General features: G+C 49.7%; 1 protein-coding gene across 1 annotated transcript; it reads right to left on the reverse strand.

Moving 5' to 3' along the window:
• Positions 1–3,879: 3,879 nt before the first annotated feature.
• Positions 3,880–10,744, reverse strand: ATP5F1D (ATP synthase F1 subunit delta). The gene is made up of 5 exons (XM_036749911.1): positions 10,476–10,744; positions 8,954–9,107; positions 7,174–7,262; positions 5,146–5,277; positions 3,880–4,062 (listed from the first exon to the last, which is right to left on the reverse strand). Exons 1-4 carry the CDS (start codon positions 10,638–10,640, stop codon positions 5,152–5,154), a joined length of 534 nt encoding a protein of 177 aa, XP_036605806.1. The 5' UTR covers positions 10,641–10,744; the 3' UTR covers positions 3,880–4,062; positions 5,146–5,151.
• Positions 10,745–16,634: the final 5,890 nt, after the last annotated feature.

Raw genomic sequence — 16,634 nt, forward strand, 5'->3', positions numbered from 1 at the left:
AGGAGCCTAGAAGACCTCACAGACAGATGGTTAAGTGGATAGAGCGCTGTGCCTGGAGTCAGAAAGGCCCAAGTCCAAATATAACCTCAGATACTGCCTGGCTGTAAGACCCTGGGCAAGTGACTTAATCTGCCTCAGTTTCCTCATCTGTAAAAAGGAGATACCTACCTCTTTTAGAGCAGGTATATATAAAGCATTCTGCAACCCAGAGTCGTAGAGAAATTGTCAGCTGTTTTTGTTACATAGGTGTTTGCCGTATCCCACAAACATTGGCTGAACTGAAGGTGCCATCTTGGGTCTCCCATTAGGCTGTGAGGTCCTTCAGATCAGGTTTTTTTGCCTTCCTTTGTATCTCCAGTATTTAGTACAGTGCCCAGCATTTAGTAGGTGCTTAATAAATGCTAGGTAACCAACACGTAGAGCTCCTACCTGCCACGCTCCTAGCTAACCTGGGCTTGGCCATGTGACCCAGCCAGTGGGGATGCATGGAACTATCTAGAACCTCCCACTGTGACCAAGAACACATTGGCCCAGACAGCCATTTGAAGAGAAGGTACACCTTGTGCTCAAATTAGGCTAACTCTCTCCTGGGGTAGGACCAGAAGCTCCCTGGACTCTCAGAGCCAGAAAAGACCCCAGGGGGCATCTAATTCAGACCTGTGCCAGAAAGCCCTCCAGCAACATCTTTGACACATGCTTAGGCAGCCTCCCTCCAGTGGCAGAAACATCAGTATCAAGGCAGCGCATTCATTCCATTCCGAATGGTTCTCATTGTTTAGAACTTTTCACCTCACAGGACTGGGAAGAAATCTGACCCCTCTGCAATTTAGAACCATTCCTGAGAACAAATCCAAGCCCTCTTCCAGGTGCCCTAAACACTGGAACTTGTCCTACCCCGTTTCTCCTCCAGGATGAAGGACCCAGGGTCTTCAGTGGGTCATCATGGGGCATGGTGTGGTCTCTAGCTTCTTTACCATCTTGGTTACTCTTTTACGGAAATCCTCCAGCTAAAATGAGGCCCTACAGAACTGAACATGCCATTTTAGAGGTCTGACCAGGACTCTGTTATCAGTTTTACCACCACCATTCTGAGACCTTAGGCCTTCTCTAGCAACACAAGCTCCCATCAGCAATCCTCTTCTGAGCTGCTGTCCCTGTAACTCCTATTTGAACCACTTTGACCGTGGCCTCAGGAGAAAACAGGCCTCAGTGCTCCAAGCGGAAGTCCCCAAGCATCCCCAACTTGTCATGGAGGGAGCCCTGGGCTTGAGGTCAGGGTCCTTGGTTCCTAAATCCCGGGTCTACTTCTTATTCACTGGGTGACTAGGAACCAGTCACTTCCTCTCTGGTCTGCTTCCTATTCTGGAGGGCCCAGCTCATGGTTCCTGCCTAGCCTCCTTCACAGGGCCCATGCAAAGGCTGAACGGACACATAAAACACTTCTATAAAGTGGAACGCGCTAAGCCAATGGTGGAGCTTGAAATCTTTGACCTTTCTTTGGGCCAGAGGAGGAACAATTTAATTCTGGTGAGAGGCCACCATTCCTGGGCCCAGGACCCCTGCACGTACCTGGGACCCTTTCAACCAGTCACACATCTTACTAATTAATAATTAAGTTAGGGAGCCTGGATAGCTCAGTCGGTAGAGCATTAGACTTTTAGGGAGCCTGGATAGCTAATTAATAATTAAGTTGCTGGTTGAAGACAAACTTGGGGAGAAAGAACATCGGGGTCTGCAAGAGCAAGGCTCATCGGGCAGCCCAGGGTGGGGCTACACCCTCAGGTGGGTCTTCCTGGGACAGCTTGCTCTCTCCCTCTTGCCCCTGGCTAGTGCTGTCAGGCCTTCCTTCTTCCTTGCACCTCAATCACAGACAGGGCCCCACGGGAGAGCAGAGCAGGGAGCCTGGCCTGGCTCTTTGGGCCCGTTTCCTCATCTGGAAAAAGGGTTGGGCCAAGCCACCTCAGAGAACCCATCCAACTCGAATAGTCAATCTCATGAAGTCCTTTCCGGATTGAGCAAATTACTTCCCCCTCTCAGGGCCTCTTGTCTCCTCTTTGGGACCAGGCCTTGAGGTTCCTTCCAGTCAACATTGGGTTCTAGCGTCTCTTCTAATGCGGGAAGGTCATTTGAAGCCCGAGCCCATTTTCTTGCCTGTACAATGGGGGGGATGGTGTCAGACTAGGATGTCAAAGGTCATTCTGGTTCTTCATCTAGAATTATGGGCTCTAAGAACCAGCTTGGTCTCTTCTCAGCCCCAGGGTGGTGAGGGAAGGATGGAGGGGCAGGGCCATAGGATAACAGAAGTGGCTGTTGTTATAAGCTATCCTGAGAGGTAGTCATGAGCTTTGCTGAGGGTTATTCTGTACCAACAGTACTTCATTCGATCCTCCCAGGAACCTTAGGAGCCTGAACTTGTAGCTCACTTAACAGTGCCCCAGGTAGCGTCAGGATGCTAGGAGGGCAGTGCCGGGATTAGAATCCAGTCTTTCTGGACCACCTCCACTGCACCATAACCCCTTTAGAAAATGCCTCATCTGAGGACCTTAGGACACAGGACGTCAGAGCTGGGGGTGCCGAGTGTGCTGAAATGCAGTCGTCCAAATCCTCAATTTCAAGTTCACAGACGGGAAGCTGGAGGAAGGGGAGGCCAGCCCGGGGTTTCCTGGGGTCTTCCAGAAGTCTGTCAGTCTGGTCTCCTCAGCCTTGGCACCAGCCCTCATGCTAAGGTGTTCTGAAGACTGACTGGAGAATCTCTGCCATTTCTTCCAGCTCTTCTAGTGGGAATGCCGAGGCCCTGGAGTTCAAGGAGCCCCATGAGTGGCCGGCCTGCTTCCCAATCAGGACATAAGGCCAACTCTCCACTTCCACTAAGACAGCAGCTGGCAGGTCAGCTCTGCCTGGGGAGGTGGGGTGGGGCGGAGATAAACAAGCAGCACCTGCTCTCAGCTGGAAGGGACAGGAAAGGAGTGGACACCTCTCCCAAAGGCCAGATAAGGTAAAGGCCTAAAAATAAAAGGTGAGAGAGGTGGGGGCTGCTCTGCCCCTCCCTCTCCCCCAAGGAAGAGCACCCACATCACAGGAGCTGCTGTTTAGGCGCTCGGGGAACTGTTCTGGTGCCTGTCTCCAGTTACCTGGAGAAGCATTTGTCATAAGGAGCAGATTTCTCTACTCGGTCCCAGAGGGTAGAGCTAGGAATGAGGTGCGCAGGGTTTTTGGAAGGCAGTGAACTCCCCATCACTGGTGGCACTGAAGAAGCCCACCTTTAAGGGAGGCCTCTGGGAGGATTACTGCCCGGTTTGGGAGGGCAGACTAGGTGATTGCTAAGGTCCCCTCCAGCTCTGCTATTAGGAGGGGCCTATGACCCTGGAAGCCAATGTTCTTTCTGCTCCACAGTCTGCTGATTTCTCCACTCATGCCCTAAGGGCAAAGGTAATAAACAATAAAACACAATTGGGGGTATCTGGAGTGGAGAGGGGGAGGGCTGCACAGGGAGACACCAACCCCTAGCTTCAGGCCCCTCAGGAGGAAGAGAGGCAGGGGTGGCAGGTCCCTGGGAAGGACCCTTTCCTGCAGACTATTCCGTGGCTCTCCTGCTTTACTTCCTGGTGGGGAGCACAGGGGATCTGTCCCCTAATCCCTGACCTTCCTGCAGGCTGGGACTGGAGGGGGGAAGCGGCTAAGGCAGCAGAAGCCAGGGCTCCTGGCACTAGACTGGGCAGAGACCAGGCTAGGGCCTGGAATTCCTCCCCAACCCTGGGGGCTTTCTCAGACTTGGCCCAGCTTCTCCTCCCCCCACCCTCCCAGAAAACAAGGGGAAAAAAAGAGTCTGAGCTTAGGGTTTTTGCCCATCACCAGACGACCAGGAATGAAGCTGCCAAATAAAAGTCCAGAACCCTTGTGGTTTTTAATCTGTGTGTGGAGGGCAGGGGGGGTAGGCAGGAAGAGGGACTGGGGGGTAGGCATCCTCTTCCCTCCTGGGTATTTCCTGGTCTCTTCAGCTCAAGGTGAGCGCCACGGAGCAGAATGGCACACCATCTCTGGAGGACTCCAACGGTTTGGCTCCTATGGGGAAGTGGGGCAGGCAGTGTTAACAACAAGGGACCTGGGGGCCCACGTCTGGCCCTGGGGAGCCCCACAGGGACCAGCAGTGGGAGGGAGAGTCCAAGCCTTCTCACTCCCTGACTCCTGCAAATGTCACAGCTGGTAACTTTTCCCCAGACAGATTAACCAGCCGGGGCAAACAGAGTCCCCTAACTTTCAAGGACCATTGCGAGGGTCAGGGGGAAAAAAACCACAAGTGTCCAATTTTCTAATTCCTCAGTTCTAAACCAAGTGGCAACTTTATGTAGCTTTGAGGGCTTGGGGACAGGAGCCAAGAGGCTGCACTTCTGGGGTCCAGGAAAAGCACCCTAAGTTGGGAGGAGGACGACCTACACCCACCTCCAGGCTCGATACTTCCTATCTGTGTGACTGGCCAAGTCACTCTCTGGGACTCAGTTTACCTATCTGTAAAATGAGAAGACTGGTGTCAGCTGGGTCCCCTGTATAGTCTAGGAGTGTGCACCAACCATTCACCCAACAAATGCTTATTAAGCACCTACTGGGTGAAGAGAACTCTGCTAGGCACTCAGGAGAGACAAAGTGAAGAAACCGTCTATTGCAGGAGGCCAAGATCCTGAGCTTCCTCCATTGTCCTCTACCATGGCCATCGATGAGCATGAACTGCTTTGTACTGCCCCCCTGTGGCCAATGGCAAGGCCAGGTTCGGTTCTGTCTCTCAGAATCACAGCGTCTCCTACTAAGCAGGAAGGACCTTGCGGGAGGGATCTTGGAGAGACTGTGGTCCAAGTCCTTCCTTTCGCAGAATCAGAAACTGATGCCCAGAGAGGCTGCCTAAGGTCAGATCCGAAACTAAATATGCTGTGTCCACTCTGTTCAATCCACCCCGAGGTCTTAAATCTGACCTAGTAAAAGAATCCCCTCAAGCAGGATCAGGAACACAGAAATGGAGCCTGAACACCTCCAACCACGGGAAGCCCATTACCTTCGGGGCACCTCCTCTCATTAGTGAGCCCTTAGGCCTCCCAGCACTGGCTTCTTCCCCACCCACCGAGTGGTCCTTTCCCTGCCTCGGGAGTCACTCACCCCAGCTCATGATTCCAGCGCTTTCACAATAGCTTCATTGGCTTCTATCCTGATCTGAACCTCGGCCCGGGCTGCCTCATCTGATGCCCCCGACAGCTCTGAGTGTGCCTTTTCCAGGTTGGATCTGGCGGCCTGAGAATCAAACAACAGGACTATGGGTGAAAAAACAGGAGGTTCTGGGAGGGCTGCCCCCATCAGCAAGAGCAGGGCAGAGGTGTCACCCACAATGAGGTCGGGCAACACACTTTCATGGGGCACTCCTGCAACCAGGGGAGAGTGATTGAACCCTGGCTCCCCATCCTGCTCAGATAAAATACAAGCACCTGTTTGGCTGGGAAACGCTTTACAACTTGGTCAAAGCCATTTCCCACCACTCCCATTCACCCTCTCTACGGGCCAGACGAGCCGGCCTCCCTGCCGCTCTTCACATGTGACCATCCATCTGGACACTGTGCCCCACGCTCAGAATGTACTCTCTCCTCTCCTCCCCTCCCCTCCAAGGTCACCTTAACTTCTCCATGAGGCTGTTCCTGGTCCCTGAGCCACTCCCACCTCCCTTGTTTTTCCTTCTATGTGTGTATAAAATCCTCCCAACTGAAGCTAAGTTTTTCCAAGTAGGGACTGTTTCATCCTTGCTAGCACCTAGCACAGTGCCTGGCACATGGCAGGTCAATGCTTGTCGACTGACTGAATTCTCCCGTCAGAGAGGAAGGCCTCCTGGGACCCACCTGGGGAGCCAGGGTTCAAAGCAGGAAAGCTGGAGCAGGATGGAGTACAAGGCCTGCCTCAAAGCGGTGCCCAGCATCCCCAAGCCAGGAGGGAGAGGCAGTCAGGCCTCCGGAGAGGAGACAAAGGACTGAGAAGCAGGAGCCAGGCGTCTGCTCTGAGGCTGAGTCAGCCAGGCCCTGTTGCCAGGTAGGTGTTGATGGGTTGCCCGGCTGCGGGGGAGGTGGGGAAGAGAAGCTGCAGCTGCTCCTGCAGATCCCAGGTGGGGTAGCCTCAGCACCATCCGGGGATCTAGGCTAAGGGGGGAGGGCTGCAGGGGGACTCATGCCAGGACCTCCTAGAGGGTTGTGAACATGTGCCCAGATGACGCCTCCATTCGGTGAACTTTTATGCTAGGTCTTCCGCTGGGCACAGATGGAGATAACAAAGGTGGGAAAAGACAGTGCTTGGCCTCAAGAGGCTTACAGTGGGAGCAGGAGGCAGAAAGCCTCTTACCATCACCCCAACATAGGCTTCTGGAATCATTTTTCAAAATCTCAGCTTTGGTCGTGTACCTGACATACTCAGACACTGTCCAGAGCTCCCCATGGCCACTGGCAGGATGTCCAAACTCCCCAGCCTGGCATGGGACTCTCCTATGGCCTGGTTCTCACAACCTTCTTCCTGTTCTTTCATTCTCACCTCACATACCAACTCTCCAACTGCTCATCATTCCTTAAACACACCTCCACAGTTGCCCTTGGAATGATCCCCTCCCCTTCTCCAGAAAGCCTTCCTCCCTTCGTCCACTGCTGCCTCCTTCAGACGAGGCCCCCCAGCTCCAGGCCTGTCTCCTCATCTAATGCTAGTGATTCCCCTCTCTAGAGAAGATATTATGAATTCATTTATAGAGCCAGCAGGGAAGGGTGTGCAAATACTTCTGTTCCCATTTTAGAGATAAGACTGAGTTTTCAAGAGGGCATCACAGTGGCAGAAAACCAAAGAGTGGACCATTAAAAGCCAGATCTTCTGAACAGAAGGTCAGCCCTCCTTTGCACTGCATCATGACATTTCTATCATGCCTCGCAATGCAGATGTTTGCCCATGGTTTATCTCATCTCTTAGACCGTGAGCTCCCCCAGAAGTACAGAGGGGCCCTCATTTACCCCCTTTCTTCTACAGATGTGGGTGTAAGGCCCTGGGGAGAGACAGAGACAAAGACTGAAGGATGGAGTGAATGGAAAGCCTTCCTGACAAAGGCTCTTTTCAGTAAGGGGCCCACCACCTGGGGCGAACCCTCTCAGGGAGGGGGATGGGACTCACCGCCACGTCCAGCATGTCCAGAGCCACGGCTTCTTCTGCCAGCAGCTGCACCGAGGAATCGGCATTCACTGTGACAGAACCACTGCTCACTGGGGGCGAAGCAGAGCACAGGGGCCCAATGAGGCGTGATGGGGAGGGGCTGCACCAGACTCGGGGCTTCTGAGAAGTGGAAGGGCCTCAGAGATCTCCTGGCTGAACAGGAATCTCCTCAACACGTCTCTGACAAATGACCAGCTAGGGACCTGAAGACCTCCTGTGAAGGGAACCCGACCCCCTCTCGGGGTGGCTCCATTCACTGGGACACGTACCCGGCCATGGAGCCAAGGTTGGCCCCTCTGGCTCCCACCCATGCTGTTGGTACTCCCCTGAGGCTGAGCAAGACAAATCAAATTGGTGTTGCAGCAGCCTCACGTACAAAAACAGCTCGTGTCTCCCAAGTCCCCTTCTCTCCGCTGAGGATTCCAAGCTGCTTTCACTGGTCTCCAGGCCCCTCCTTATCCAGGCCTTCCTCCTCAGAACATGGCTGAGTCTATCACTGTGCTTCCCAAAGTGTGGTCCAAAGCAGAGAACAGGAGGAGGGGACCGGGGGAAGCCTAGCACTGGAATCAGCCTGCTGAGTTCTCCAAGGGGGAACCAGAGGTACTGGAAGGCCCTCCTGGGGAGGCTGGGGTGGCAAATGAATCACAGCTAGCATTTACATGGCGCTTTAAGGTTTGCAAAGACAAATACTGTCTCATTTTATCCTAACAACTCTGGGAGGGAGGTGCTGTTATTACCCCATTTCAGAGAAGAGGAAACCAAGGCAGAAAGTTAAACGATTTGCCCAGGGTCACATGGTGTGTGTGTGTGTGTGTGTGTGTGTGTGTGTGTGTGTGTGTGTGTGTGTGTGTGTTGCTTCTGAGAATGTTAGAGCTAAAAGCACCTCTATCTCTACCCAGAGTGAGTTCTCTGAATTATCCTAGTTCCAACCCTGTCATTTCACAAAGGTGGAAACCGAAGATGACATCATTTGTTGTTCAGTCGTGTGACCCCATTGGGGTTTCCTTGGTAGAGATACTAGAGTGGTTGCCATTTTCTTCTCTAGATCATTTTATGGAAAAAGGGCTGGAGCAAACAGGGTCAAGTGACTTGTCCAAGGTCACCTGAGGCCAGATTTGGACTCTGGTCCTCCTGAGTTCAGGTCCCACACTGCCCACTGTGACACCTTGCTGCCCCAGAGGTTTTCCAGCTGAGCCAAAGAGCTCCCCCTCTGCCCCTGCACTCTCAGAAGCTCTTGGTGAGCCTCTCCAGGAAGCAGGATCCTTGCCTCTGGGAGCATCCCGGACCACGAGGGCTAGAGGGTTCTTCTGGACACTGAGCATAAACCTGCCTCTCCAATGTTCCTGATCCTGCCCTTTGGGGCCAGGCAGAACAAGCCTAATCCCTCCTCCACAAAGAAGGAACAGAACCTAATCAGTGTCAGACACAAGGACCCCAAGAGGCCCGAACCAGATTAAAATGAAATTGGGAAATATTTAATGAGATAAAAACCAAATAAAACAAAGCCAATATTACTTTTTAAGACTAAGCCATGGATTGGCGGCTCCCAATTCATTCTGGGTTTGACATTACTTTCCTAGATCACAGAAGGAGTTGGTGGCAGAGCCAGACAGGACTAAAGCTTCCTTTTCCTGACTACAAATCCAATGTTCTTTCCCACACTACTGCTAACTGATTAAAAAAAAAATCTTATTTTTCAAAGCTGATAAAGGCCTGAAAGTGCTGTCAAACATTCACATACCAAAATACTTGGTGGTGGTGCCATCCTCGGCATGAACGGTCACCACGCCTGGCTTCAGCACCTGCAGGGTGGGGACGTGGGCAGCGAGGATCCCAAAGGCCCCACTCTGGGTTGGGACATCCACCTGCTTCACATTGGCCTCGTTGAAATACACCTGGAGAGTCAAGGGGAGGAAAGGGCAAAGGATCAGGGGCTGGCCTTGGCCGAGTGAGGGAAGAGAAGGAATGCTCCTGGCTTTTTGTCCTCTTGCTCCCAGCCTATGAGGAGCACCGCCCCCTAAAAGGAACGGGCAACCAGGATGAGGAGAATAGATGACAATGCGGAGAGAAACTTACTTTCCTCAAGTAGTGTTACACGCACTACAAAGGTCAGAAAAGGTGACTCATTTGCTCATGGTCACCCAGCTGAAAGACTGGGGCATGGATGGAATGATCTTCTGTCCAAGAAACTGCCATTTCTGCTCTGTTCTAAGATGGGGGAAGGTGTATCCTCTGGAAGCCCAAGGAAGGCAGAGCAGAGGCAGCTCGGGGAAGTGACCAGAGAGCTGGCCCTGAAGCTGGAAGACCTGGGTTCAAGTCCTGCCTCTGACTCATAATGGCTATGTGACCCTCTCAGTGCTCCAGGCAACTCTTTCAAAGGGATGGAGAAGACCCTGACCTACTCTGGCCGAGGGAGTTTCCTCAACCTAGACCAAAAAAATCACAGGATCTGTCTCAATCCCGAACAACCAACAGTTGAGAAGGGACCATAAAACATGCAATGTCAGAGCAGGGAGGGCCCTTAGAACACAGGATGTCAGAGCTGGGAGGGCCCTTAGAACACAGGATGTCAGAGATGAGAGGACCTTTATAACGTGGAATGTCAGAGATAGGAGTACCCTCAGAACACAGAGGGTCAGAGCTGAGAGGACTTTTAGAATATGAAATGCCAGAGCTGGGAGGGCTCTTAAGAACATAGAATGTCAGAGGTAGGAGAGCCCTTAGGACACAGAATGTTAGAACTTGGAGCTTTCTTAGAATATGGAATATCAGGGCTGGGAGGGTTGTTAGAACATGTAATGTCAGAGCTAGGAGTCTTTAGGACACAGAATGTCAGGGCTGGGAAAGCCATTAGAACATGCCAAGTCAGAGTTGGGGGAGTCCCTAGAACCCAGGACATCAGAGCTGGGGTGGGGAGTCCCTAGAACCCAGGACATCGGAGCTGGGGGAGTCTCTAGAACCCAGGATATCAGAGCTGGGGGGGAGGGCCTAGACCCCAGACTGTGACAAGTGACGTCCTTGGACCCCACCATGCACGAGCTGGGGGGCCTGGAGGGCCACGGAGCCCTGGCTTCTCGTTTCACAGAAGGGAAGGAGGCGCAGAGGGTAAAGGTCGCGTCCCGGGGCGCCCCCCGCCCACGCGGAGGTCCTTCGAAGGTCAAGGCTGGGAGGCCCCTCGCGCTTTGAACCGCCCCCCCACGGCCCGTGGCCCCCCCGGGTCCGTCCCCGGGATCCCCCCGCCCCAGCTGTCCCAGAGGCCGCACCTGCGTCGGGGAGGCGAAGGTGAAGGACATCTGGCCGGGGACGCCGGCGGCGGCGGCCGGAGCGGCCTCGGCGTAGGCGCGGGCCGGAAGGGCCGCAGGGGCCGGGACGCGGGCTTGGCGCAGCAGACGGGGGCCGCAGCGGCGGAGCAGGGCGGTGGGCAGCATGGCGGCAGCGGCGGCGAGGGCGGACAGGCCGGGTGCAGCGGGAGCAGGCAAACGGGCTGCTGGGCCAAGGACGGAGAGGTGGGCCGCGCAGTGGAGCCTGGGAAAGGCGACGCGGACTACGGCTCCCAGCAGGCCGCGGGGCGACCTCGGGCGCAGAGGTCATGACGCCTGCCGCACGGGCTGTCGGGAGTCGTAGTTCTCCCTCCGGCGAGCCCTGCAGACATCTGACTTCAGCGCGGGGAAATGACTCAGATGACGGTCTGAAGATAAACCTTCCAAATATTTTCTTAGTACTCTTTCCCTTTTATATCACTGCCACTCCCAAGCTCACCTCACCCCCATCTCTGTCTTAGAACCCCTCTTTTTCACAAATCAGTACAGCCAAACAGAACTGGGCCTACCTGAAGATGTCTGCCTCATTTTGCGCCCCTTGGCCCCCTGGGACATGGGGGTGGGGAGACCTTCACCCACGAGGCTTCTTGGTCACTCCGTTGAGCAGAGTGCTGACGTCCTTAACGTCCTTTTGCTTTCTATTAACAGGATTATCCTGTAAATGATTCCACTGGCTTGGCCACTTTGCCCTGCATCAGTTCAGACAAGTCTTCCCATGTTTCTTTGAATCTCTTCGTGTTCAGAACCTCAGATCTTAGGATCGTGGAGAGAATGAGAATGGCAGAATTAGGAGGAACCTAGGAAGAGAGACTGGCAGTGCTGGGAAGGCTCACAGAAGAGCCGGAAAGGACCCAAGAGGTCAATTAGCTCAATCCTCTCTTTTTACAGATGAGGAAACGGAGGCCTAGAAGGGTAAAGTGGCGTGGAAAGGGCCTTAGAGATCGTATTCTGACCCCAACAAAGGGAGAAACTGAGATACAGAGACATAATAGGTTCAAGGGATTTAGAGCTGAAAGGGATCTCAAGATCATCTTCTCTTGTGAATAAGGGAATCAAGGGGAAGTGGGGAAGGGACTTTCCATAGTCTGTCAGAACCAAAGCTGGGGCTAGAACCTTGGTCTCCTGACTCCAAGGGCTCTTTCCAAGCCCACAATAATAATTCAGTGAGATCAGTTTTATAGGATTGACACAATTTTAAAAATTAAGACAAATCTTTTACTAAATGCTTATTAGGTGCAAGGTCCAGGGAGTAGGATCTTGGGTGTTGACCTTCATTATAGGTCATTCCCCAATTGATTAATGGTCAAAGGATATGAACAGGCAGTTTTCAGAGGAAGAAATTAAAGTTATCTATAGTCATATGAAAAAATGCTCTAAATCACTATTGATTAAAGAAATGCAAATCAAAACAACTCTTAGGTACCATATCACACCTGTCAGATTGGCTAACATGACAAAACAGGAAAACTATAAATGCTGGAGAAGATGTGGGAAAATTGGAACACTAATGCATTATTGGTGGAGTTGTGAACTGATCCAATCATTTTGGAGAACAATTTGGAACTATGCCCAAAGGGCTATAAAAATGTGCACATCCTTTTATCCAGCAATACCACTTTTAGGGCTGTATCCCAAAGAGATCATACAAATGGGAAAAGGACCCACATGCACAAAAATATTTATAGCAGCTCTTTTTGTGGTGGCAAAGAATTGGAAATTGAGGGGATACCCATCAATTGGGGAATGGCTGAACAAGTTGTGGTATGTGAATGTAATGGAACACTGTTGTGCTATATGAAATGATGAGCAGGCAGACTTCAGAAAAACCTGGAAAGACTTATATGAACTGATTCTGAGTGAGGGGAGCAGAACCAGGAAAGCATTGTACACAGTTGTGTACACATTGTGCAATGGCTAACTTTGATAGATTTGGCTCTTCTCAGCAATGCGAGGTTCTAAGACAACTCCAAAAGACACATGATGGAAAATGCTATCCACATCCAGAGAAAGAATTGCAGAATATGAATGCAGATTGAAGCATACTATTTGCTCTCTCTCTCTTTTTTGTTGTTTCTTCTTTCTTGTGGTTTATTCCATTGGTTATAATTCTTCTTTGAAACATGACTAATGTGAAAATATGTTTAATGTGAATGTATACATAGAGCCTATATTGGATTGCATGCCATCTTAGGGAGGGGGGAGGGGAAGGAGGGGAGAAAATTTGGAACTCAAAAGCTTGTGGAACTGAATGTTGTAAACTAAAAAGAAATAAATAAATATTTTTTTTTTCACGGTTACTATTGCTAACTGTATTTCTCTCCATCCTATTCCTCCCACCCCCTTATTCTGTTGTCTCTCCATTCACTCTGTCCCTCAAAAGTGTTTTGTTTCTGATTACCCTCTCCCCCAATCTACCCTCTTTTTTATCATCCCACCCCCTTCTCTTATCCCTTCTCCTACTCTCCTGATAGATTTCTATACCCAGCTGAGCGTGTATTTTATTCCTTCTTTGAGCCAATTCTGATGAGAGTAAGGTTCACTCATTCTCCTTCACTTCCCCCTCTTCCTTTCCACTGTAAAAGCTTTTTCTTGCCTCTTTTATGTGAGATAATTTACCCTATCTCTCCTTTTCCCTTTGTCCCAGTACATTTATTCTTTCTCAATCCTTAATTTTTTTTTTAGATATCATCCCTTCATATTCAACGCATACCTGTGCCCTCTGTCTATATATATTCCTTCTAACTGCCTTAATAATGAGAGAGTTCTTATGGGTTACAAGTACCATCTTCTCTTGTAGGAATATAAACAGTTTAATCTTATTAAGTCCCTTATGATTTCCATTTTTATGCTTCTCTTGAGTGTTTTATTTGAAAGTCAAATTTCTTATTCAGCTCTGGTCTTTTCATCAAGAATGCTTGAAAGTCTTCTATTTCATTAAATATCCATTTTTTCCCCCTGAAGGATTATACTCAGTTTTGCTGGGTAGGTGATTCTTGGTTGTGATACTAATTCCTTTGCCCTCCAGAATATCATATTCCAAGCCCTCTGATCCTTTAATGTAGAAACCGCTAAATCTTGTGTTATCCAGACTGTGGCTCCATGATTCTTGAATGGTTTCTTTTTGGCTGCCTGCAATATTTTCTCCTTGACTTGGGAGCTCTGGAATTTGGCTATAACTTTCTTAGGAGTTTTCATTTTGGGATTTCTTTCAGGAGGTGATCAGTGGATTCTTTCAATTTCTATCTTACTCTCTGGTTCTTAGAACATGTTTTCCATAAAAACTTCTTGAAAGATGATGTCTAGGCTCTTTTTTTGATCATAGCTTTCAGGTAGTTGAATAATTTTAAGTTATTTGTCCTGGATCTATTTTCCAGGTCATTTGTTTTTCCAATGAGATATTTCACTGTCTTCTCTTTCATTTTTTTGGTTTTGTTTTATTGTTTCTTGATTTATCATAATGTCATTAGTTTCCACTTGCTCAATTCTAAATTTTAAGGAATTATTTTCTTCAGTGAGTTTTTGTACCTCCTTTTTCATTTACCCAATTCTATGTTTTAAGGAGTTTTTTTCTCCAGTGAATTTTTGTGCCCTTTTTTTTTCCCATTTGTCCAGTTCTGCTTTTTAAGGCATTCTTCTCCATGTTGACTTTTTGTACCTCTTTTACCATTTGGCCTAGTCTGTTTTTAGGATGTTATTTTCTTCAGTATTTTGTGTGTGTGTGTGTGTGTGTGTGTGTGTGTGTCTCCTTTACCAAGCAGTTTGCTCCTCTTTCATGATTTTCTTGCATCACTCTCATTTCTCTTCCCAATTTTTCCTCTACCTCTCTTACTTGATTTTCAAAATTCTTTTTGAGCTCTTCCATTTATATTTTTCTTTGAGGCTTTGGATGAAGGAGTTTTGACTTTGTTATTTTCTTCTGAGTGTGTGTTTTGCTCTTCCTTGTTACCATAGTAACTTTCTACAGTCAGATTTTTTTTTTCTGTTGTTTGCTCATTTTTCCAGTCTGTTAAAGTAGGGCTCTGCTTCCAGGATGGAGGGCACACTGTTCCAAGCTTCAGGGATTTTGTTTTCAGAGACACTTCTAGACCTGTAAGTTTTCAGTTCTTCCAAGGTGGTATGATCCAAGGAGAGGTGTTTACTACTTTTCTGGCCTGTGCTGTGGTCTGTGAGTGACCACAAGCACTCTTTTCTGCCCTGGAACTGTGAGGAGGGTCCCTGCTGTACTGTGGCCTACAAGCTTTGCCATGCTAGTGCTCTTCCTGTCCTGGGGACTACCACCCAGGACTGCGACCTATATCCGAGTATGGGCAAAGCAACAGAGTCCTGCCTCAGTGCTAGCAAAGAGACCCCTGTAATCTCCTTCTGACCAATTGTTTGACCCCCTTACCGTCTATGGGCTGAGCTCTAGAAGCAGCCACTGTAGCTGCCACTGCTGATTCCATCACTCCCAACACCTGCTCCTGGCTTGCTGGGGCTGGGGCTGTGCCAGCATGACCTGTACTGTCACTGTGTTCTTTTCTCACCCAAGTGTGACAGACTTTTCTTGCTGACCTTCTAAGCTGAATTTGGTGTCTGTGAGCTGAGAGGTCTGGAAACTGCCACTGCTGCCAGTCATTCAGTGGCCCCGAGGTCTGCTCCTAGTTTGCCGGGGCCAGGTCTGGCATGGCATGGCCTGTGCAGGACTTTATTCCTCTCAGCCAAACTTTTAAATTGTCTTGGGCTGCAAAATTGTTTCTCTCCATCTTTTTGTGGGCTCTGCCGCTCTAGAATTTGTTTAGAGTCATTATTTAAAGGTATTCGGAGAGGTTTGGGGGAGAGCTCGTGTGAATCCTTGCTTTTACTTGGCCATCTTGGCTCCGCCCTCTGTATTGCTTCTTCTGATCATCATGTGAATGTTGCCTCATGTGAGTTCTCCATAAAAGAGTTTTTTAGGCAAGCATATGTTTGGCATTGAAATGTGACCAGCCCATCAGAGTTGCACTCTCTGCTGCAGAGTTTGAATGCTTGGCAATTTAGCTCAAGAAAGGACCTTGGTGTCTGGTACCTTATCCTGCCAGGTGGTCTTCAGAATCTTCCTAGATAATTCAAATGGAAGCGATTCAATTTCCTGGCATGGCGCTGGTAGACTGTCCAGGTTTCACAGGCATACAACAATGAGGTCAGCACAATGGCTGGTAGACCTTCAGTTTGGTAGGCAGCCTAATTCTTCTACTTTCCCACACTTTCCTTCAGAGCCTCCCAGACACTGAGCTAGCTCTGGCAATGTGTATGTAAACCTCGTTATCTGTGTGTACATCCCTGGAAAGTATGCTGCCAAGGTGAGTGGACTTATCCATAATATTCAAAACTTCTCCATTTGCTATGACCAATAGTTTCACATACAGATGGTGCGGTGCTGGCTGGTGGAGCACCTGTGAATTCTTGGTGTTAATCATTAGGCCAAAATTAGCACAAGCAGCAGAGAATCGATCCATTCTTTATTGTATCTCAGCTTCAGAGGCTGCATTGAGTGCACATTCATTTGCAAACAAAAAAGCACATACCGACTCTCCTTCTACTTTAGTCTTGGCTTGTAGCCTTTTCAAGTTAGATAATTCACCACCATCCAAGTAGCCGACCTCGATGCCACACTCATCCTCACTGAAGGCATCTGACTACATTGTTGAAAACATCATGCTAAAAAGCTCCACCTTTTATGGAAAAGGAGATCGAAGACTAGGGAGGAGGAATGACTCGTCCACAGTCACTGAGGCCGAAAGCAACATTGACAACATTCGAACCTGGATCCTCCCATTCTAAACGGAAGTCTCTTTCCAAACCACGTGACCCCTCCTGCCAGCTTCCAGGATGTCTAGTCCAAAGGCCTCATTTTATAGATAGGGAAACAAGTCTAGAGAGGAAGAGATTTGCTTAAAATTATACAGATGCCAAAATAATCATTCATTGATTAGAGCATATTAACTATTCTGTTTGAAAATCTTCAGCCAAAGTTCAGATTTATCTATTTCAGGGCATTCGTGGTCCTGTACACTGTAGCAATGGTGGCTACACTAGAGTGCTAGGCCTAATGCCAGAAGACCTCGGTTCACATTCTGGTTCTGA

Source organism: Trichosurus vulpecula, chromosome 1, assembly GCF_011100635.1.
Source record: "Trichosurus vulpecula isolate mTriVul1 chromosome 1, mTriVul1.pri, whole genome shotgun sequence".
Taxonomy (NCBI): domain Eukaryota; kingdom Metazoa; phylum Chordata; class Mammalia; order Diprotodontia; family Phalangeridae; genus Trichosurus; species Trichosurus vulpecula.